This window comes from Tasmannia lanceolata, unplaced genomic scaffold, assembly GCF_043159265.1.
Source record: "Tasmannia lanceolata isolate RefF3 unplaced genomic scaffold, GAP_Taslan_0.1 ptg000018l, whole genome shotgun sequence".
In the NCBI taxonomy this organism is placed as follows: Eukaryota; Viridiplantae; Streptophyta; class Magnoliopsida; order Canellales; family Winteraceae; genus Tasmannia; species Tasmannia lanceolata.
This window is the reverse complement of record NW_027518695.1, coordinates 31,357,501-31,380,503: the sequence shown is the minus strand read 5'-3', so window position 1 is coordinate 31,380,503 and position 23,003 is coordinate 31,357,501. Positions and strand designations below refer to the sequence as shown.

At 38.5% G+C, this 23,003-nt stretch overlaps 1 protein-coding gene across 1 annotated transcript in view; it reads left to right on the top strand.

Moving 5' to 3' along the window:
• The first annotated feature begins 9,113 nt into the window (after window positions 1-9,113).
• The window catches only part of LOC143850923 (Phosphoglycerate mutase family protein), a 47,693-nt gene continuing 33,803 nt past the window's right edge, over window positions 9,114-23,003 (top strand). Inside the window, exons 1-5 of the mRNA XM_077360211.1 lie at window positions 9,114-9,351; window positions 20,251-20,312; window positions 20,472-20,579; window positions 20,859-20,938; window positions 21,938-22,100. Coding sequence (XP_077216326.1) covers window positions 9,231-9,351; window positions 20,251-20,312; window positions 20,472-20,579; window positions 20,859-20,938; window positions 21,938-22,100 — 534 coding nt within the window. The 5' untranslated portion in view covers window positions 9,114-9,230. The remainder of the gene's footprint in view (window positions 9,352-20,250; window positions 20,313-20,471; window positions 20,580-20,858; window positions 20,939-21,937; window positions 22,101-23,003) is intronic.

Below are 23,003 nucleotides of genomic sequence, written 5' to 3'. Positions count from 1 at the left end.
GTGAAGCCTTTTGAAGCCCTTGTGATCCACTATATCAAGAAGAAAATTTAGTTGAATTTGGGGTATATTCTTTTCGGATACATGGATGAGGCAGTCAAGAGAGGACAAGGTGGTCTTCCTTATGGGGTCCAAATTACTAAGCTCCTACTACTTCATAAGATCAATCTGGAAAAAGCCTTCTCAACAAACCCTGATTCTCCACTCAACCACTCTACCATTACCCTTATGAGAATTCCTGTACCAGGAGTAGGTGGTCCTAGTGGGGTCACACAAGATGTCATAGAAGAGGCTGTGGTGAAGTTGAATGAGTGGCACTGATGCAGGAGCAGAGTAGAGCACATGAGCAGGCACGACTCAGCAGCGTTAGCCCCCTACCACTGGCTCATATGAGATTCTTGCCAAAGATATCGCATCATTGAAGTCTGGCATAGACACCCTCACTATTGGGTTTGATACCCTCTCTATTGCATTTACGACTGCTGAGAGCCAGAGGGCCTCTGATCATGAGAGACTTATGGATCTTATGGCGAGGCAGAATAGGGAGATGATGCAAGCTTATCAGTGGAGTCAGTCCATCAGATACTACACCTCCAGGACTCCACCTCGTGAGGAGCACCAGCCTCCACCTCAGGACTGATCAATGGCCAGCACCTTCTTTGCAGCAGACACAGTCGATCACATTTTACTGCTGATTATCATGTTTTATTTAGCTTTCTCTTGCCCAGTGTGGGCTTTTGGACTATGTTTTTATTCTCTCATGGATGATGTTTATGCCCGATATGGGCTTTATGATATGTGAATGATGCCCAATGTGGGCTTGATATTTTGAGTGATAGATGGTTGTGCCCATTAGGGGCATTTTATGTGTATATAAATATGAATGGATATGCCTTGTATGGCATGATTATGGATGTACAGGATATCTGCCTAGAGGGGCATTATGTTTCATTTTGTTTGTCATGTTCAAAGATTAAGTGATTTTACCTATTGTAGTGGTGATGAGTTCTTGTTTCTCACACCCATTATTTGTGTATCTCTTATGATGTTTTGTCATGATGTGAAGAGGGTGTGTCTCCTCCATCTATTGGCTCATGTATACGGAGTTTTATGTGTCCTATATATATATATATATATATATATATATATGATCTTTTGGTTGCCATGGATGTGTATTCTCTTATTGTTCATTATTTTGGTATCCATGTGGTTATTAGACTGTACTTGCCTTAACTTCATAATCCTATGTCTAATAATCATCCATTCTATTTCAAATTGTACTTCTCATTTGAATGGAGCAAAAATTAAAATGATTAAGGTAATTTAAATCATGGGCTCTATATGCCTTGAACTATTACAGTTAGACTAGATGCACATAGTAAGGGGAGCTTTCACTTGCAAATGTATAACTATTTAGGGTCAAACAACTTAAACTCAAAAGCTATTTTATAGTTCTGAGCATGTTCATGCTCAGGAAAAGACTTGTCGGCCCTATGACAAGAAAACCCCTAGCCAGTAAAAACAAGAAAAGATTCCTACCATCTCCCTCTCCCTCTCCCTCTACACACTTTTTCTCTCTTTCTTCTTAATGAAAAGATTTTTTTGAACAAGTAAAAAAAAACCATGACCTTGATGTACACACACATCAACGAAGGATAAGTGAAGAAAATACAGTTTACAAAAGCCATGACCTTGATGCTACCTTCTTTGGGCCCTACAGACATCTCTTACCTCTATGGTATGACTATTATGCTTTTAGATATTGTCTGGTTTCCTAATCTCATTCTTAATCAGGAAAATTTTAATGCATTATGAAGTAATGATTTTTTCTTTTTTATTTTGGTTCTTGGTGATTGGAATACAAAAAAGATCTAGGATTTGGGTGTTCTCCATTATCATTTGTTTCTTCACAGCTTGTCATTCATTTTTTGGTAAGGAAATGGAATTGGATTGTGCACTACTCCCGTATGTATTGTGGATAACCCATGCTTGTATTGTTCTATTAGATTTATTGTGGAGAAGTTATGATATAAATGGCTTTGTTCTTTGTTCTATCCCTTTTATATGTCAAATAGAAAGCAGAAAACATGGACTTATTATTTCTTGGATGATTAGTTCCATGAATTATAATTTTGGATTGGATTTTATCCTACGCTAGTCACCGGTTTTCTGCATTCTGGTTTTGAACTTGGAAATGGAAACAGATCTCTTTCTTCTCCTGTGCTCCATCTTATGTGGCTAAAGGGCTCAAGCCATTCCCATGGATTAAATTTCGAGATTTTCTACATAGGTCACTCCAATATGTTTTATGTTGGTGACTTGTTGGAATGAGGATTTTGTACATAATTGGAACTATAGTCGTCTCTTGCAATGCCCACGTAGGTTGAAAAGTGGCATGCTATCTCTTTGCAAAGAAACAATGAAACTAAACATAAGTGAAATCCAAATGTTCTTCCTCTGCACCACTGAGCAGTTGGATTAGATTATCATTATGGATATTTTCTGCTAAGATCCAAGGTCAACCGACTAGGAGGAAATATTGCTCTTAAATCTGAATATTTGTTCAGTTTTGATGATGCTGTGGAAGACGTTATGTTTCAAGAATTGCAAGAGTATACATTACTTTTAATAGGAGGTTGTTCAGTGAGTTCAAAACTTGAAACCGGCTCGCTTTGTTTTGCTATTCATAAGCATTGAAACAGATTTTTCTTTGTAGGTAAGTGAGCTACAGAGTGTGGAGGAGATTAAAAATATAAAAAATTCTTCTAGTGTTGGAGGGAGCATGACAGAGCTTAGAATTTGGATATTAAAAATGCCAAACTCACCCCTTACCTCTATTGGAGTTTCTTTTTCATTTATCTCTTTCAATCAAAGAACCATTAGGAAATTGGGCAAAAATGGGTGATCTACAGTCTCATCTAGTTGTTAAAAAAATGACTAGGAACCTTCAATTAGAAAATGCCCACCTTCTGTGTTTATCCTTTCACGGTTCAATTTCCTTTGTAGGTAGTTCTTTTGCCGCCACCTATTATTCCATGAAAATTGTTCCATGTAGAATCATGGGGAAAGATCATGGTTCCACCATCCCTGTCTTCTTACTGGTGAAGACCAAACCATTTACAAGGTCTTTAAGTTCTCAAGGTTGATCTAATTCCCTCCCACCAATCACAGGCTCTGTCCCCAAGCCTTGAGACCGAAGGTTGATGCAGTCTTCTTCTCACCAATTGCAAGAAGAAAGAAAGAAAAGAACCCTTCTTACAGGGGCAGATACACAATTTGGCTCACTTACAAATACTCTTAAAATTTACAAATAGATTCTTAAGCAAATCCCTCAAATGAAGTGCAAATGATGGCTCTAGGGGTTGTAACACTTGTATATGGGTTAAATAAAAGTCCAATGTGTTGATTACATGTTTAGGGACCTTAGACGCACACATAGAGGTTTGGAGGCTATACCAGCTGTTACACACCTCAAATGGTCTCAATGGACAATCCACGGATGAACCATGGTCATCCGATAGACGAGCCATTAGAGAACTGGTGTAACGCCCTGGATTTTTGGAAATACCAACTCGGTGCGTAGAAGAATATTACATCATCTTTTTCAAAAACTTTCATTATTCCCAAGATCTCAAATACAACAACTACGTTTAGAGGGTTTACAGAAATTAGGTCTAACTTATTACATCTTAATTCAAGACATAGTTGATACATATTTAAAACATATTTGTCCTTAAGAACAGTTCTGCATTCAACTCTAGCATTCCTCATCTTTCATCTATACTTCACCTGGGAGTTGGAACAATAAAACAAGAAAAAGAAAGGGGTGAGCTCAAATAGCCCAGTAGGGTATAAACAACAAGTGATGTAGAATTGTCAAGCTCATAAGAACATGATATTTTGCAGATAGGACATCTCACATTATAAACATGGAAAGAAGGAATAAGCACAACATACTTTCCAAACGTATAGAGAAAACTTACAGAACTGATATCAAGAATTATATATATAGAATTATATATATAGACTTCATTAAGCATAGATGCTTTCATTCATAGCCATATCTCGGCCCATTCATAGCCATACCTCGGCTCATAATCCTCTAGATTTACACTCTCTAGAGTCGTCTTTACCCACGTGCACATGGAGGACTATAACGCGTCCACCCGTCATCATATCATAACTCAATCCATATTCAGAATTAGGGTATCACAAGATAAACCCTAAACATAAACATATCTCACGGAAACAAGTTTCAAGGATACAAAATAGAATTGTAGCTTTATCAGTAAAATCATTTATCTGAAAGGAATGGGGTCTGAAAGAAAGGATCCCCCTTGGATTCTCATCAGTTGTGGATCTTAGAAGGATAGAAACTCGTATAGCAATTGCGTATAAAGAGAATCAAAGAATATGAAATATTCACATCCAGTATATCAAAAGAGAATCAATGGAGAAAACTCTTACATATATCAAAAGAAAATCAATGGACGAAAACCCTTACATATAGCTTTCTGATCACAGGTTTGTTTGAGCTTACACCTTGGAGTGGATAACCTGTAAATATATTCTAATTTTATCAAATTCATGTTTTAAGGCGGTGTCCTTTCTGTCCAGGTAATGTCCATCTATGTCCAAAATAATGTTCCATGTGTTCAGTGTTCTTTCTATTAAATTTTTTTAAAATCATGGGGCCCAGCATGCACTATTCATATGGACCCCACATGTTACTATTCATGTGGACCCCACATGTTACTACTCATGTGGACCCCATATGTTACTATTCATGTAGACCCCACATGTTACTATTCATGTGGACCCCACATGTTACTATGCTCAGCAGTTCACCATTCTTTGGTTTAGTTTATTTCTTGGCTATTATGCTCAGCAGTTCGCCTTTCTTTGATTAAAGTTTAATTTACGGTTACTATGCTAGCATTTCACCGTTCAAATAAGATAGGCTACTATGCTCAGCAGTTCGCCTTTCTTTGATTAAAGTTTACTTTACGGTTACTATGCTAGCATTTCACCGTTCAAATAAGATGGGCTACTATGCTCAGCAGTTCGCCTTTCTTTGATTAAAGTTTACATTACGGTTACTATGCTAGCATTTCACCGTTCAAATAAGATGATAAAACTTGCATAATCTATAGCGAGTTATCGCCTCTTATGCATGCTTTATCCTAATATTTACATAGATGGTAGAACCAACCATATTACCCATAATAAATACTTTAACTATCTATATGAAAGACTTACCTTGGTAGTGATGAAGTGGATTTCCTTTTTCTTATCTTCTCTCTCTTTTTCCCTCTCTCTGTTACTCTTTCTTCTCTGAAGTTTTAGCTCTACTAGGGTTTGTCGAAATAACAAAATGAGAGCCGCTATTTATAGATACTACATTATTAAATTCACAACTACCCTCTTAAATGCTTCTCTTAAATGCTTTTAAAAATATAGGAATAGTAAAGGTATAAATAAATGAATAGTAAAGGCTGCTTGAATAGTAACAGGATGATTAATATTATTTAATTATTATTTTCGTCGGTGAAGCGCAACTACTCATTAATGATAGTGGTTGTGGAGTGACCCGCTTAACCAATGAGTTAATGAAAGTGGTTGCGGTGTGTCCTTCTGGTAGTGGTTTCCACTAGTGATGGGTCTCGCTGGCGTTGGGTCCCGCTAATTGTAGGTCCTGCTTGTTGTGGGTCCCACTGGTGGTAGGACCCGCTTGTGTGGGGCCCGCTGATGTGGGACCCGCTTGTGTGGGGCCTGCTGATGTGGGACCCGCTTGTGAATAGTACTCGGTGGGTCCTACTGTGAATAGTAATTTTGAATAGTTTATCTCAATAGTGAACTTGCATAGTAATCTTACGTAGTATTTCTGCATAGTAATCTTGCATAGTGACTATTGTGAATAGTAATTATGAATAGTGACTATTGGTAATTTTTAATATGTGTAAGTATCTACTCATTTTTAGTTGACAACTGGGATGGTGGTTTAGTGGTAGGAAGCCGTTCAATCCTCGCTCAGCGTTGGGTTCGAATCGCGTACGCCCCATTATGCCAGATGTCCTCATGCCCGATTAACTCGGGGAAAAATGAGTAATGGCCGATGATTACCCACCTATGAGGCCATTTATTTATTTATTTGTGTATATATATATATATATATATATATATTTTTTTTTTTTTTACCGGTTATTACAACTGGCCGTTGGGCCAGTCCCTCGGACTGCTGACCATCCCTATGCACGGTTGACCGTGGACCGGCTACAGTCGACTGTGAAGGGCTACGGTCGTCTGAGCGAGGGTACTGTTTGCTTTGCACAATTTTGTCCACGGTCGTCTGTCTAAAGTTCCGAAATGTATATTATCAATCCTTAACTCTAGTTTTAAAATCTCCCACTTTATCATAGGCAACTCCATCGATCATGGGCAAAACTGTGCAAATCAAACTGGTTGTGCCCCAAAAATCATTTCCATAGGATGATCTTAACCCTCCAATCAATAGAGGCTTCCATAATGTGCAATGCCTCTATAGATTGGAGGGATCATCATGTGGAAATGATTTTTTTGGGCACAACCAATTGACACTAAGGCCTGAAAACTGAACATTCTGGACCATCCTATGAAGTTGGCCGTACAATACTTTTTAGAAAGCACTAGATTATACAGCCACACATCATGTAAAATATCTAGGGTTTTGCTAGGGACATTCGCATAGAGGCATTTTGCGACCGGATGTTGCATGAGAAAGCAGCCACCACACACGAATTAAATGAATAAGACAAAGTTTGCTTAAAAGACCCGCATCATATTAGGAGAGTTTTTATATGGTGTAAGCCCGTACAATCCAGTTCTTTTTGAAAAAATACTAGACTATAGAGTGTAAGCCCGTATGGTTGAGTATTTTTTTTTCAGAAAGTACTGTACGGCCCACACCATAGGATGATCCAAACTGTCCATTTGATGGGCAAGAACAAAAATAGGTTGTGCCCCAAAAATCATTCCTATAGGATGATCCCAACCCCCCAATATATAGAACTTTCTCTATATATATCAGGGTTGGGATCATCCTAGGCAAATAAAATTTTGGGCACACCCTATTTAGGGCTATGATAAATTCTCACCCCAACCTAGGATAATTCGCACCCCTTCAAAGGAGGGTATGTTGCAGACTTTAACATTTTTGTGTTACTTTAAAGGGGTGCGAATTATCCTATAGGGGGTATGAATTTATCATCACCCTCTATTTACGATGTTACCCATCAAATGGACAGTTTGGATCATCCTATGGCCAGGACCATACAGTACATTTTGAAAACCATACAGTACTTTTTGAAAAAATACTGAACTATACGGGCTTACTCCATATAAAAACTCCATATTAGATATTAGGATTTATGGAGATTTTATATTCAGTAAGCCCTTATAGTCCTGTATTTTTTAAAAAGTACCGTACGGACCACACTATAGGACGATCCATAACATCAACAAGGTAAATAGGTTGTACCCAAAAAATCTTGTCCATAGGATGATCCTAGCCATCCAATCTATAGAGGAACTGTATATTAGTAAACATCTATAAATCGGAGGGCTAGGACCGTGCTATGGAAATGATTTTTTGGGCACAACCTATTTACGTTGTGTTCAATCAAATGGACGGTTTGGATCATCCTATGACGTGGTCGGTACGGTACTTTTTTTGAAAACTACGGGACTATAAGGGCTTACACTAGGGCTGCAACTCGGGTCGGGTTTTGGAGAACCCAACCCTACCCGAGAAATATCTCGAGTCGGGTCGGGTCGGGTTTTTTTTCGGAAAACCCACGATTCCCAAACCCGGCCCTACCCATGATAAATCTCGGGTCGGGTCGGGTTTTTTCACGTTGACGCAAATTTTTAAGGAAAATTCTTGGTTGGCAAGGCAACTCAACTCATAGAAGCAGAAATTACACTCACATTACACTTGAATCAAACAATGATGTAATTACACTCACATCACACTTGAATCAAACAATGCTGTAATCAAACAATGTTGTAATTACAATCAAACAATGCTGAATCAAACACTTGAATCAACTCAACTCATAGAAGCAGAAATTACACTCACATACAGTAACAGTGGGTGCGTGGGTTTTCACTTTTAACTTTGGGATAATTACATTTACACCCCCTCTAGTTTCTGACACATCCACTTCCACCCCTATAGTTTAAAACGTGACAAATACACCCCTGTAGTTTCAATTTGTTTAAGGTTTGCCCCCTCAGCTGAAGGTTCGTCCATAGATTGAAGGGTTAGGATGATCCGATGGAGCTGATTTTTTGGGCACACCATATCTATGTCAGGACCCATCAAATGAACGCTTTGGATCATCCAAATAATGTGGGCCCCTACCCGAATCCAAACACTACCAAAAAATCATCCAAATAATGTGGGCCCACATTGTTTGGATGATCCAAAGCGGTCATTTGATGGGTCCTGACATAGATAGGGTGTGCCCAAAAAATCAGCTCCATTGGATCATCCTAACCCTTCAATCTATGGACGAACCTTCAGCTGATGGGGCCTACCTTAAACAAATTGAAACTACAAGGGTGTATTTGTCACGTTTTAAACTATAGGGGTGGAAGTGGATGTGTCAGAAACTATAGGGGGTGTAAATGTAATTATCCCTTTAACTTTTAACTAACAATAGAAAAAAATGTACATACTATAACTTATGTAACTCGGGCCGGGTCGGGTCGGGCCCTTTAAACCCGGCTCGACCCGAAACCCATGAAACCTGAACCCGACCCAGGCTATTTTCGGGTCGGGTCGAATGTGGGTCGGGTAAAACCCGGCTCGAGTTGCAGCCCTAGCTTACACCATATAAAATCTCAGGATTTATGACACTCTCGTATGATTTTTCCGATAAGTACCTAGGTCCGTCCTATTAATTAAGGGTTGTACTTGTATCTATGCCTCCCAGATGCTCAAAAGGACCCCCACCATTTGTATCTATTAGAATCGGATCCATGGGACCCATTGACATGCCAATTAGCAAGTGACACACAATCATTCGTACAAATTCGCCCCTTGGGTTCCAAAACAGACGGAAAGAAAAGCTGATATCTGGGTGGCTGGTCTAATTTGGGGTGCGGAGGCTAAGCAGTGTGACTCGCTAGAATAGAAAGAAGGAGCCTCACGTAGTCGGTCTTCCAAGAATGAAAAGTGGGCCATCTTCACAATGACTATTTCTATAATCTTTCCTCTCACCATTTCCCCAAATTCAATTCCCTTTCCACCCTTTTCCAGATCCAACGTCAGACGCTCTTTTCCTACTCTCATTTGCAGCTCTGCATCATCAGGTAACTGAACGTCTTGCTTTCTATTCCGATTCTTCCTTTTTTTTTGGGTTTTGTTTATTTAAGAGAAATCATGTGTTTTTTCATTTCTGTTATCCGATTTTTCTTGGTCCACGTTTGGGATTTCATGGGTAGTTTTTATGAGAACTGCTTTTTTGAGAAACCCATGTTAAGATTATTGGTATGGTAGGTTTTTTTTTTTTTTTTTTTTTTTTTTTTTCTTTGGGTTAAAATGTGTTTATGATGCTGGGTTTTGGTTGGGCTTCTTTGTCGAAATTGGTTTAGATGGGTTCTGTAATAGCGGTGGCAAATTTAGTTATGGTTGTGTTGCCAACCCGAATCGGTTCGCAACACAGGATATATCAACCTCTCAATCCACTTCGAGGGAAGGTTCAGTCCTCCGTGCTGAAATGTGTTTATTTCATTTTGTTTGATTAATTCGAAGTTCCTTAAGGCTCTGTTCACTTCTTTTCCCCGGAAAGGAAAGGATTTCGTTTTCCTTTCCTTTCCAGATGATGTGGAAAGGAAAGGATTTCGTTTTCCTTTCCTTTCCAGATGATGTGGCAGAAGGAAAAGGAATCCAAGGAAAGCGTCAAGGAAAAGGTTTCGTTTTCCTTGGAAAGCCTCTTTCGGATATATTTAATTGGAAACCAAATCTCGAGTAACAGAGAAAAAGTCAATTTCCACGCCATTTTCAGCTTTTAAATAAGAAATTCCACATCTCATAATATTTTTCCCTGGAAAAGAAGTGAAGACAAAAATTCTGTCTTGTCAAGGTCTTGTCAGGGAAAAAAAGGCAGTTTTCCAAGGAAAACAGCACCGGGGAAAAGAATTGAACAGAGCCTAAAGACATCTATGCTGAAATGAGGAAAGAGATCATTCTTGTACTAAAAAGCAGGTTTTGGGTACGCCCAGCCTGGCTTTTAATCATATCATGTAATAGGATGGGACTCCTGGTCCCACCTGCTATTCTAATATCAATAAAATTCGTCATTTTTCAAAAATAAAATAAAATTGTATGTTCTTGTCATTTAAATAATTATTTAGGAACATACACATTCAAGATAGGAGCTTACAGGCACTAATGATTGAAAAGAAGTTAGAACATTTATCAGAATATGTAATGCAAAAATCCACTCTCTAGGAATCACTTTGAGGAGGTTATTGTCAACAAGCCGTCTGCATATGCAAATCATCAAACAACCATAAGATGGTGAAGGATTCTGACTGCCTGTTATGCAGTTCCCACTTAACCATATTCGAGAATTGGTAAATTCACATAAATCCTACTATAGTTAGGAATATTCTTATTCTTAACTCTTGGCGGCAAACATTTGATTACCAAACTATCATTCTTAATTAGGAAAGCAAAATAAAGTAAAATAATATCCCCCTTCTTCATAAAGCCATATTGTCCTTATCCCTTGAGGCTGAAATTGGGGAAATTTCGGTTTTCAATACTTGTACAATGGTTCCCATGTCACCTGAAGAGGTGACAATCTTTTCTTGTGGATCTTTAAAGGATTGGTTTTGGAAGTTGCAGACGTGGTTCAACATTAGTTTTGGGGAGATTTGAAGACATGTATAATTTGTCGTACATGGGGAACTTTTTTCTTGGCAACGGGGTGTTCTTCTTGAATAAGGACTCCTCTGAGCCCAACTTGTAATGCGTCACAACAAACCTCGAAGACTTTGAAAAGTATGGAAGTTGAAGCACTAGAGTCTCAGTCATCTTTTTCTTGATGGTCTTAAAGGCCTTTGTTGCTGCCTTTGACCATACAAATCGACACCCTTCTTCACTGTGTCTACAATGGTTGATATGATATACTGAAGTTGCACCCAAATTCCTGTAAAATGTTGCTAAGCCATGGAAACTCCTCTCCTTGTGCAGATTAGTTGGCACATACCAATTTAAAATAGCTTTTTCCTTTTCAGATCAGCTTTTATACCTTTCGTAGATCTTCACGTGGAACCCTTACTAGTGGAAGATGTAAAAGATTGACATCCTTACTTTTGCTATATATAAGAAAGTCGTGAAAGTGCACAACTAAACATTTTCCAATGTAGGGTTTGATTACTAGGGTCATAACTCCCATAAATGTGCTAGGGGCCTTGGAAAGGCCGAATGGCATGACTGGCCACTCATAGAGTCCATCCTTCGTTTTGAATTCTGTCTTCCATCGTCACCGGTATAACGAGGACTTGCTGGTAACTGCTTTAGAGATCGATCTTGGTGAAGATGGACAACCCTACCATCATATCTAACATGTCGTTGAGCCGTGGGAAGGGAAAGCAATACTTGATCTTAATTTTTTTGATGGCTAACTGTTAGGTGCATCCCCACGAAAATCATAAAGGACTCCAATAGGAACATGCCACATGGCATAGGACTAAGTCAAGAAAATCTTATCAGTTAGATAACCTTGTAGCTGGTACTAGGACTCCTAACATAACTTAGACACTTAACATAATATAAATATTAATTGATAATGACACTATGAAACTGATAATGACATCCTGACACTATGGAATCTCCCACGTCATAGTTTCTTTATGCTTCGAGGTGGACTTTCTGTTCCTTCCTTGATGTCTTTAAGGGCTTCTGATTCCTATGATCATATTTGGCCATGACTCCCCTGCTCCACCCAAAACCTTTACTACCATTTACCCATAACACATATATTAAGACCCCCAATCTACAAACATCTTTCTCTTGGAGCAAATTGACCTTTCCAATATAACAACTCTCGCACGTAGTTCCACCTCTTTCATCTACACGCCATACCATTTTAGGAGCTCTTCCGGTAGTGTGGTGGACTTTCTGTTCCTTGATGTCTTTAAGGGCTTCTGATTCCTATCATCATGTTTCGCCGTGACTCCCCTGCTCCACCCAAAACCTTTAATACCATTTACGCATAACAAATATATTAGGGCCCCCAATCTACATACATCTTTCTCTTGGAGCATATTGACCTTTCCAATCTAACGACCTTATAGTCTCTCTAATTCAAAGAGGAATCCCTAATTAATTCATCAAAATGAAGTTTTTCTTACAACTCAATTATCTAATACTTCTATGTTTTTCTTTGATTGATAAAGATGATTTTATTGAGAAAGCAAGAGAGAAAAGCTTCGACTGAGATGGTCAAGGGGGCAAACAAAAGAAGATGAAAAGGAAGCTACACTTACCCCTATCAACAAATTGGAAATGATCATGAATGGAGAGGCAGTGGTGAATGACTATTTTGGCTAAGATTGTAATAAACAGAGAGACAGTGTTGAGTGCCAATTTCGATAAAATGAGAAGGTAAATTGATCTTGAATCGAGGCAGGGACTCTGTGGGGGAGGGGGTGATGAAGTTAGTACTATTACTTCTTGAGGCCTTGGAATTTATTTACATCTTTGTAGTAAGGATAATCTAGATTTGGGAGTGTTGACACCACTTCATTGTTCAAACTTTGTACAAAATTCTTAGGCACAATGATGACAACTGAGCTGCTTGTGGTAGGTATCACACATCCCTATCCCACCTCGAGTTTAAGCTTTCCAAGAACGTCATGATGGTTTGTCATCTTTACCTTTGAGGGATCTACTGTTAAAATGTATGTATTAAGGTTACTATTGCCTATTCACATATAGAGGCCTCCTTGATGAGGTCATCCAGTTCTTAAGAAGCATCAAGCAATAAGGTCCTTCTCCTCGTTCTCTTTTATATTATTTTTGTCATCTTTTAATCATTCTCATGTTTCAACACCAACCGCTAAATAGCACGGAGCATGCTTTCGGCTAGCTGTAGAGATAAGACATTCCTTGGTGAGTGGGTTGGATGTTGAGGTAGGAGAGGTAATCTGTGGTATACATCTATCATGAATAGCCAGGGGCCCCGGACTTCATGAAGGGCAATGGGAGAAGGACTTCATAGAGTTTTTCCTTTGATTGATGAGATAGCAAAAGCGGATTGATTGATTGGTCCGGAAATAGCAGGTCGAGCATTCAAACCTCTTGATGATCGATCCTATGTTCCCTCATTGGAATGCTCTAAACTCCTCTCCCCAGCCAACAATCGATGATCAGATGACAACTATTACTTAGGCCTATATATACTATGGGGAATTCTTCGGCTTAGCAATTTTTTTACCTGGTTTCAGTCTCCTTTCTTCAGAATCCATGTTTCTCTTCATATCTCTCTATTCATCCCTTTTTTTCAATCTCCTCTTTCCTTCATATTTCTCACCCCCAAACTTCTAAACTTTGAAATTCTTTCCTTTTTTTCTTACCCACCCATCCAACTTTATCATATTTTTACATTTTAAGTTGAATTTGTCTTTTCTCTTTGCTATTGTGCACTTGTTTTAACTTAAGTTAGCAACCATAACTTAAAATTCCGCTTATGTTAGCAGGCCATAACTAAGGCTTACGTTAGCATCAGTGAAGTGATCCAGCCCACTTGATTAGTTGATTTGGCTTGTTGGAGGGACTTGTTTACTTTAGGTTTTATTTCTATTTTTAGCTTCATTTGTTATACAATTTGTTCCTATTTTTAGCACATGTTTCTCCCAAATGTGGGGGTTGGTCACATCATCTATGATCCACCTTTATTTCTCTTTTATCTCTAGCCCATACCATGGCCCACTCACTTAAAACCCCCACTTATATCTTATTGGATCCTGTAAATGGGCCCACCACTTAAAATCCCAACTTCCATATAAATAACCCCCCTAAGTTTGCTCCTTTGGAAAAAAAGCCTAAAAAGGGAGCAGCCGCAAGATGCTTTCCCTCCCCCATCTCTTCTCTCCTAGTTTCACTCTCTCTTCCCCTTTATTCGTCCCCTCTCTATGTTCCTCCGCTTCTTTCATCCCTTCCTCCTTCCTCCTTCCCTTCTTTATCTTCTTTTTCACCTTTCTGCTCTTTTCTTATCTTCCTTCCTCTCCCAATCTCCTCCCTCCCTGCTGTCGTTCAACACAAAAGCAATACTGCAGCCAACAGCCTTGCACCCCCTTCCATTCCATTGCCTCCCTTTCCTTTTTTCCTCACCCCTAACCTTCCCTCTTCTCTTGAAAGTTCCTGCAGTTATTGCAGCAACTGCCCCTTTCCCTCTGCTATGTCACTGCTGTTACGACAACTGTACTCCCCATTTTCCTTTCGTTTCTCACCATTAAATTTGCAATTTTTTAACGGCCTTGCTTACCTTTCTTGTCTTCTCCTTCCTGTTATAACTGCAGTTACGATAGTTTCTTCTTCCCTATCCCTATCTAGTTGCTGCCCGCTGCTGTTCCATCTTATTCCCCAACTTTCCCCTCAGCTTTCTCAATCTCCTGGTAGCTGGAACAATGCCTTGATTGATCGTGACTGCAGCTATCGCTCATTAACTCTTGGAGGCTTCTACACTACAATGATTGAGGAAGCCTACACGACCAATGTAAGGATTTCCTCATACACACTGCTCCATCGTAGTTTGTTTTGCTGCATCCTTTGAGCTTTCCCATTGGATTTACCACCCAGTTTTTTACCAGCTCCTCCACATTACCATATCATCATACCTTTTGACTCCCCTGCCTTTATCGCATCACTCATAGTTTCTTTGGGCCATAGTTTGATACTTTATAATATATATCAGTTTCTTATTCCCTGTCGATTATCAATCTGTTTTTCTTGGCTTGATTATATTGTTAGCATGCTACTTGACTGAATTTGTTTCTATTAATGAAATGTTTCAAAGGCTAGGAATCTTTGTGGAAACCTAATTGTGTTTTGACTACTATTACATTGATTGACATCCTATATGTGCCAATTAGTGATCCACCACGGATCACTACACCGATTGCAGAACCCCATAACAAGTCGACAACCGACTTTGAGCATTGATAGCCACCCGCCGATCTCAGAAAATTCAGCTAAAATCTGTGAGTGTCCATTGCCTGTCAAATCCGGTCGTTGGATCGGTACTGATCAGAATTGTTGATCGCAATCAACAGGCCGATCTATGCTCTCTAGTGCCAATTTTCTTGAAACCCACATACACATTATGGTTTGATAAAAACCAGATCCAAATTTACTCTAACCGATTGGAACCTCCTCCAATCACCTTGTTTCCAAATACCAAAAATGAGAAACTACACTCCACCTGCAATCAAACTTTATCTATAGATTGAATCTCTGTCAAGATTTTAAAACTCTGCCGTTCTTGATCGTTCTTCATCGATTATCGCTCTAACCACAATCCAACCATGACTTCATCCATGGTAGCTCCATCCTCGGCTGGACCGACAATCGCTCCAATCACAACTTTGATACCGCTTGTTGAGAAATCCGATGGTAAAAATTGATCCGATCACACGCAATGTAATAGACAGATGATATAACTATGCAAAGTGCAAACACACACAAGCACAAGTTACACACGCAATGTAATAGACAGATAATATAAATATGTAAAGACACACACAAGCACGTGATAGACATGGTTCTACAACGATGACTACAAACACAATTTGGTTTGATCACCTCCTCATTTCCAAATACCAAAATGAGAAACAATGCTCCACCCGCAATCAAACTCAACCTATAGATCGAAGCTCCTTTAAGATTTTTAAACTTAGTCGTTCTTGATCGTTCTTCTACGAGTATCGCTCTAACCATGATCCAACCACGACTTCATCCATGGTAGCTCCAACCACGGCCGAACTGACAGTCGCTCCAACCACAACTTTGATACCACTTTTCGAAAAATTCGATGGTAAGAAACAATCTGATCACACGAAATATAATAGACAGATAATATAAATATACAAACACGCACACAAGCACGAGATAATAGACAGATTATATAAATATTGCAAAGACACACTCAAGCACGAGATATACGTGGTTCGACAACGATGACTACAAACACGATTTAGTTTGATCACCTCCTCGTTTCCAAATGCCAAAATGTGTAACAATGCTCCACCCGCTATCAGACTCCACCTATAGATTGAATCTCCATTAATATTTTTAAACTTCGCCGTTCTTGATCATTCTTCGCCGATGATCGCTCTAACCACGATCCAGCCACGACTTCATCCATGGTAGCTCCAACCATGGCCCAACCGATAATCGCTCCAACCACATCTCTTATATCACTTGTTGAGAAATCCAATGGGCAAAAACGAACACGCAAAGTAATAGTCAGATAATATAAATATGCAAAGACACACAAGGATATGGTACATGTGGTTCGACAATGATGAATACATCAACAGGAGAGAACCAATCTTCCACTATGAGCAATAAACATAAGAGATTACAAAGGGATTAAACCATTAACCCAATCATTACTTGCTTAAGACTCACATCCCAGGAAGATCAAATCCAAAAGTTCACCTGACCTCGAAGCGAACCCCCTTCCACTTCATACACATCCATGCTTGTTTCTTTTCCCTCTGCATAAGGTATAAACTACCTTATTTATAGAGTATTAGGTTTCCCAACCTAAGTCTCTTAGGTTTCCCAACCTAAGTCTCTCTCTCTCTCTCTCTCTCTCTCGCCTAACCCAATTTGGAAACTATAGGAGACCACTCTGACGGATTTCAAATCGTCCAAGACTCATTTTCCTAATTCTATTAGAACTCCACTCTTGTGAAAACATGCCACCAGTCCTAACAGGAACAAAACTCCAATTATTAGAGATGAAGAATCACCCCGAGAAATAACAAAGCGTATAACAAGTTAGATTCAATCAACATGAACATATAAGAAAACTTACCTCAAATAATGGCTTTAATTAGCACAAAACCTTCTTACACCACCATGTAGAAGATCTCAAGTCCCAACATCTAGAGAGAGAACATCTTTATGGCTACAATCTATGTTGCACGGATTCAGATTCGGGTGTCGGAATCCGACACGGATTCGAGGTGTCGGATTCGGCTAGCCCCAAAAACAAGGATTCCGATTCGGCATTTTTATTAAATTAATTAAAAATAAAAATGATTTTCTTATCTAAAAATCCTGCGACAAAGAAGTTGTATATTCTCCTCTTTTTCTTCCCTGGTCCACACCCTTCCGGTGTAAAAAAGTTGTATTAAATACACTAAAGTGGGGTGGATTGGGGAATAAAAGGGGGTGAATATATCAGTTGCCTAATTTAATGAAAAATAATGCATACATTCCACTATTCTACAATAAGGAGAAGACCCAAAACCGAAGCACCCAATAAAATAATATAAAAAAGCTACTTCACCTTCCAAATTAAAACCACTGGATAGTGCTATTTTGCAACTGAGTGTGGCCCCAAAACTGATTATTGGACTCCAAATTACGTTTAATTTGGAGTCTATTAATCGGTTTGTGGTCCACAAACGGCTGCAAAAATCTGAAACGAACAAGGCCTAAGAATTAAAAGGGCTTCAATGTTTTAAAAATCAAAGAAAAAAAGCGGGATTTCAATCGGTTCTCAAAATCAAAAGAAAAATTAAAGGTGGTATCAAGCGGTTCTCAAAATCCAAAGAAAACAAAGGTTCTCAAAATCCAAAGAATAAAAAGGGGTTTCAATTTGTTCTCCTAATGCAAAGGAAAAAATGGGGTTTCAATCAGGTCTGCAAATCTAGAGAACAAAAAGGGCTTCAATCGGTGGAAAAATAAAGAGAAGCTCTCGTGAGGAGAAGTAGACAGAAAGAGGGAAGAGAGTAGAGAGAGGAGAGAAGAAGAAAGATGGACCAACCTGGTGGGTCTTCTTCTTCTTATAGAGTGCAACTGATGGAGGGTCGAGCAAGAAAGAAACGATGGAAAAGGCTTGAGGTTGTATTTTTTTTGGGCTGTATTGAGCTATTTTTATTATTGAAGAGTCCTGCAAAAAAGAGGCAACTTTCCAAAGCCCTTCATTTTATCATAACGCCTAGAAATTAGCAATTGACGTGTCGGATTCCTCACTTCAAATTTAAGTAACGTAGTGGAGCCGTTCGGAGACGTCTCTAGCCGAATCTAACGTGAATCCGTGTCCAAACGCCTCGACACATGATACGGCACATTGACACCACGAATCCGCGCAACACAGGCTACAATGAATTTCCACATGGATAGAACTGAAGCTCCAAGATTTGTATTCTTCTTAGAAGAGTACGTAATAACTAAAGCAAACATACTGCACCGCCGACAGTCATAAATACGATTAACAGGCCAAGTGGTTATCTCCTGGGTCTTATTCACAAGATCTCAGTCTAAATAGCCATGTCTTTCATTGGCAAATGACTGCCTTGCTCCCTAGAGACAACCTAGAGTCCGGACAGAGTTTTGATGAGTGTTGCAATCTGGGCAATATAGGCTTTGGTGGAGTTTTAGAGAAGTGGGTAAGTGGTGTGGTTAGATGGAACGAGACTGTTGGGCATTGGTGACTTTTATCATGATTCAAATGTGATCTGGTTATCTCTTGAGTCTCATACACAATATCTCAGTCCATGGAGCCTGGTCTTTCATTGGGAGATGGAACGAGACTGTTGGGCATTGGTGACTTTTATCATGATTCAAATGTGATCTGGTTATCTCTTGGGTCTCATACACAATATCTCAGTCCATGGAGCCTGGTCTTTCATTGGGAAATGATTTCCTCCCTGGAGACAATCTAGAGTCTAGACCAAGTTTTAATGAGAATGCTTAGAAAACTAGGCAAGACTGGCTTTGGTGGAGTTTTAGAAATAGTGGGTTAGTGGTGAGGTTAACTCGAACTAAAATGTTGGGCATTAAAGACTCTTTAACACCATGATTCTTCTAAATGAGCAAAGTACCCGTGTCGGATTCAAATACTTCAGGAATCTCTGCGACACTTCTAGGTCACTTTTATCTATTTTCTTATCAAATGCTATTACCACAACTTTACAATTACCACATGGTTTGAGTTTTAGTAAGTTTTTTTTATAGAAATAAAACATTATTTTTACTGACCTACTAAAAATTTCAATATATTACTTGTTATAATCAAATTATTATCTAAAAAAATACTAAAGTTTCATAATTGATTAAAATATCTTGGTAAGACCGCGTATCTTTATTTTGGAGGTTCGCTGATCCCGACACTCGATAACCATGTCGGATTCTGACACTTGTACCATGTGATTTGCTCGAGGATTTGAAGATCCTTGTCAATTTCTCTTCTACTCTATTAAATATATTGCTTAGTGTATCTTTTGTATTATTTTGACCATCTCGGCCCATTCAATGAAATTTATGACCATTAAAAAAAAATGTTGAAAGTGATTCTCTCAATGGCATTCGTTGCATGAGAGGAAAGGGTTCAGTTCGATTGAGCTTGATGGCTATTTAGAGATGATTCTGGTTATTATGGAGCTACTAACATCCCTCTTGCCATTGTGTTCTTGGAGAGGCTAATGAGGATCCTGAACTTGCTAAAAATTGTGTTGAGATCTCTGTCTTTGTAATAGGATTCTGGGAACACCACTTCCATCCCGTGATACATTTATTTGGATTATATATACCTTTCTTTGTTTCAGAAAACTGTGTTAATTGACCAAAAAGCAATCATATTCTCTCTTCAATCTTGATTGGGTGAAATTTAGATGTGAAGGCAAATCTAATGTTGTTCATTTGCAAAAATTGGGTGGAACTAAAATTGATAAAGACTTGGCAGTGGCACCGTATGCCATCTCTCCTTGGGCCATAGTTAACTTCTATCATTTTTATCTTTTATGCAATCCTTTTGTTCATAGTAAAAGTTTTCATTCATTTTACTAAAAGGAAAGCAATTAATTGACATTGAGGCACACATTAGGTTCCAAAATCTGCTTGTCTATTGCCTGTTGCAGAAAGTCTTCAATAAGTGGAGATGATATTGTTGTCAATTTTGTTGGAAACTTCTTCCTCGAACCCTAGGGTATTTTGTAATTTTTTTGCATGTTTTCCAATTGCAGTTATGGATGGCACTGCAACTACAAGTTTGTTTCCTTTGCACCGTTGCAAAACTCTGCACCTGGTCTGTTAAAATTTTATGTCATTTTGTTTTTTTTTTCATCTAAGTCTTGCTAATCCACCTTATTGCACATATGTTTTGAAAGAATCTCTTTGAGATAGTCTTCTTTCTTAGTTCTTCATGACATTTAAAGCATTCTGTTCATAACAAACAATCATCCAGGTGAGGCATGCACAAGGGATTCACAATGTAGAAGGAGAAAAGAACCATAAAGCATATTTATCTCCAGAACTTTTTGATGCACAGCTTACTCCTCTAGGCTGGGAGCAGGTAATAGATAGTTGTTTCTATGGTTAAGGTTTATAGTAGAAAAAAGATGAGATATTTTCCCTTTAATATTGTTTTACTCAAGAAATCATAGAATGAAGGGCGTCCTTGCAAAAATCAGCTTCAAGGGCGCCCCTATTGGTTAATTTATGCAATGTGTGGTGCCGAAAAAAGTGGATGGCGCCTAAAAAGTGGATCCCCCCTTTTGTTAATTATTAATTGGGTGGATGTACTTGTAATAGGATTGTATTGTGATTTTTTTTTTTTTTTGCATTGTTACAGGTTGATAATCTGCGGAAGCATGTTCATGCATGTGGACTTGCTAAGAATATAGATTTAGTCATTACATCTCCTTTGACGAGGTATTAACTTGCCAACATTTCTGATTCTTTTGATAACTTCTTACTTATACTGCACAAAAACATTTCTTGTGCATTTATACTCAATTGTGCCTTGTCTTTCTAAATAAAAGAAGTATCCTATATTGAATTTAGTAATAGGACCAGACGGGATATTTTTATAGTAGGAAGTCTTGAGCAGTTTTGCTAAATTATGGATGACTCTACATTCATGATATATTAGTTATTGTGTCTTATTGAGATTAGAATTTTGAGGACATTGTGTTACATGCCCTGAGTTTCAAGATGTTCTTAGCATTTCATGAGTTCGATCCCAACTATTGTAAAAAAATTGAAAACTGTTTGGATTTACGCTGTCAAGCATTATATTAGACCAAGGCATGACAATCCAGACTTGATCTCAAGACCTAGATTAGAAATATACCAGTCAAATTTCAACCCGTTCATAGCTTGATCTTGCCAGAAGCATGTTGACTTGTCTTAGTGTCATAGATGGCTTGGCAACTCGGCTGGTTAGGTTGTTTATGCCAACATCAAAAGGTTTTGTGCTCAAAGTTGAGAGAATGCATAAATATTTTACCTTGGAGTTGGAGCAAGTTCACTTGGATTATGTCAGATTTGGAATGAATTTGTGATGACATGTGAGCAAAACTATTCTTTTCAGATTGTTGATGCTCATCAGTCAGGTTTTGATTGATAAAAGAAACTCATCAAACATGAACTAAGGATGCTCCATTGGCTTTGTCATACTCATCGAACATGAAGAAAGGATGCTCCATTGGCTTTGTCATATTTGGTTTGTTTTATAATTTAGTTGCTAAACAGTTTCTGTAAAACATGATCAACATATGAGACTTCTGGATGCAAAAAGGGCTCATTTAATGATTTTTTTCTTAAACCAGTAGAATTCAGTATTTTGAGAACAATTTTCGGAAAACAATGTGTTCCCCTGCTGAATTTATGTTAATTTAGGTTATGGTTGTTTCAATTATTTTGTTGCAGGACGATGCAAACAGCTGTTGGGGTCTTTGGTGGTGAGGGTTACACGGATGGGGTAACTGTTCCTCCATTAATGGTGGCAAATGCGGGGAATAGTAATCGTTCTGCAATTTCAAGTTTAAATTGCCCACCTTTTATAGCAGTGGAAACTTGTCGAGAACATTTGGTATGTGTCACATGATTTTATGGTTTGTTTTGAGCGTAACAAAACTGTTAGGAAAAGCGCACCACATCAGTCTTCAGAGTGTATGGCATTCTAGTCTATTTATGTTCTTTTTATCTTAATTCTTTCTTATTTCCAAAGTTATGTTTCATGTTTGGACCTCATCTTATGTATTATTGATGTACATGTATTTTTTTGTTCTGATACAATTTTCGGTAACTTTGACCATGGGCCAGTATGCTTTAAAGATGCTTTACAACATATGAGCCCCCATTAAATCTGGAACTACAGGGCTTTGGAAAAAACTGGGAATGTGTGATTGTCCAACAGCTAGTTACAGTTTCATTCAAAAACCAGCTGTATGCCCCCCCCCTCTCTCTGTCACACACAACCACAACACACACATACACTCCAACCCAACCCCAATACAAAAAAGAGAACTACTGGACTTTGAAAACAAAACTGGGAACGTTTGATTCTCCAACAAAGCTACAGTTTCATGCAAAAATCAGATATATGTCCCCAATAGAGGCAAGCTTTATCAAAAGCCCCGAAAGGGATTAGGATTTTGGGAAGAAGAAGCCCTTTGTGTCTCATGAGGGAAGAGTGGATCCCCTCTAGCCAGTAAAACAAGAAAAGATTCCTACCATCTCCCTCTCCCTCTACACACTTTCTCTCTCTTTCTTCTTAATGAAAACATTTTTTTGAACAAGTAAAAAAAAACCATGACCTTGATGTACACACACATCAACGAAGGATAAGTAAAGAAAATACAGTTTACAAAAGCCATGACCTTGATGCTACCTTCTTTGGGCCCTACAGACATCTCTTACCTTTATGGTACGACTATTATGCTTTTAGATATTGTCTGGTTTCCTAATGTCATTCTTAATCAGGAAAATTTTA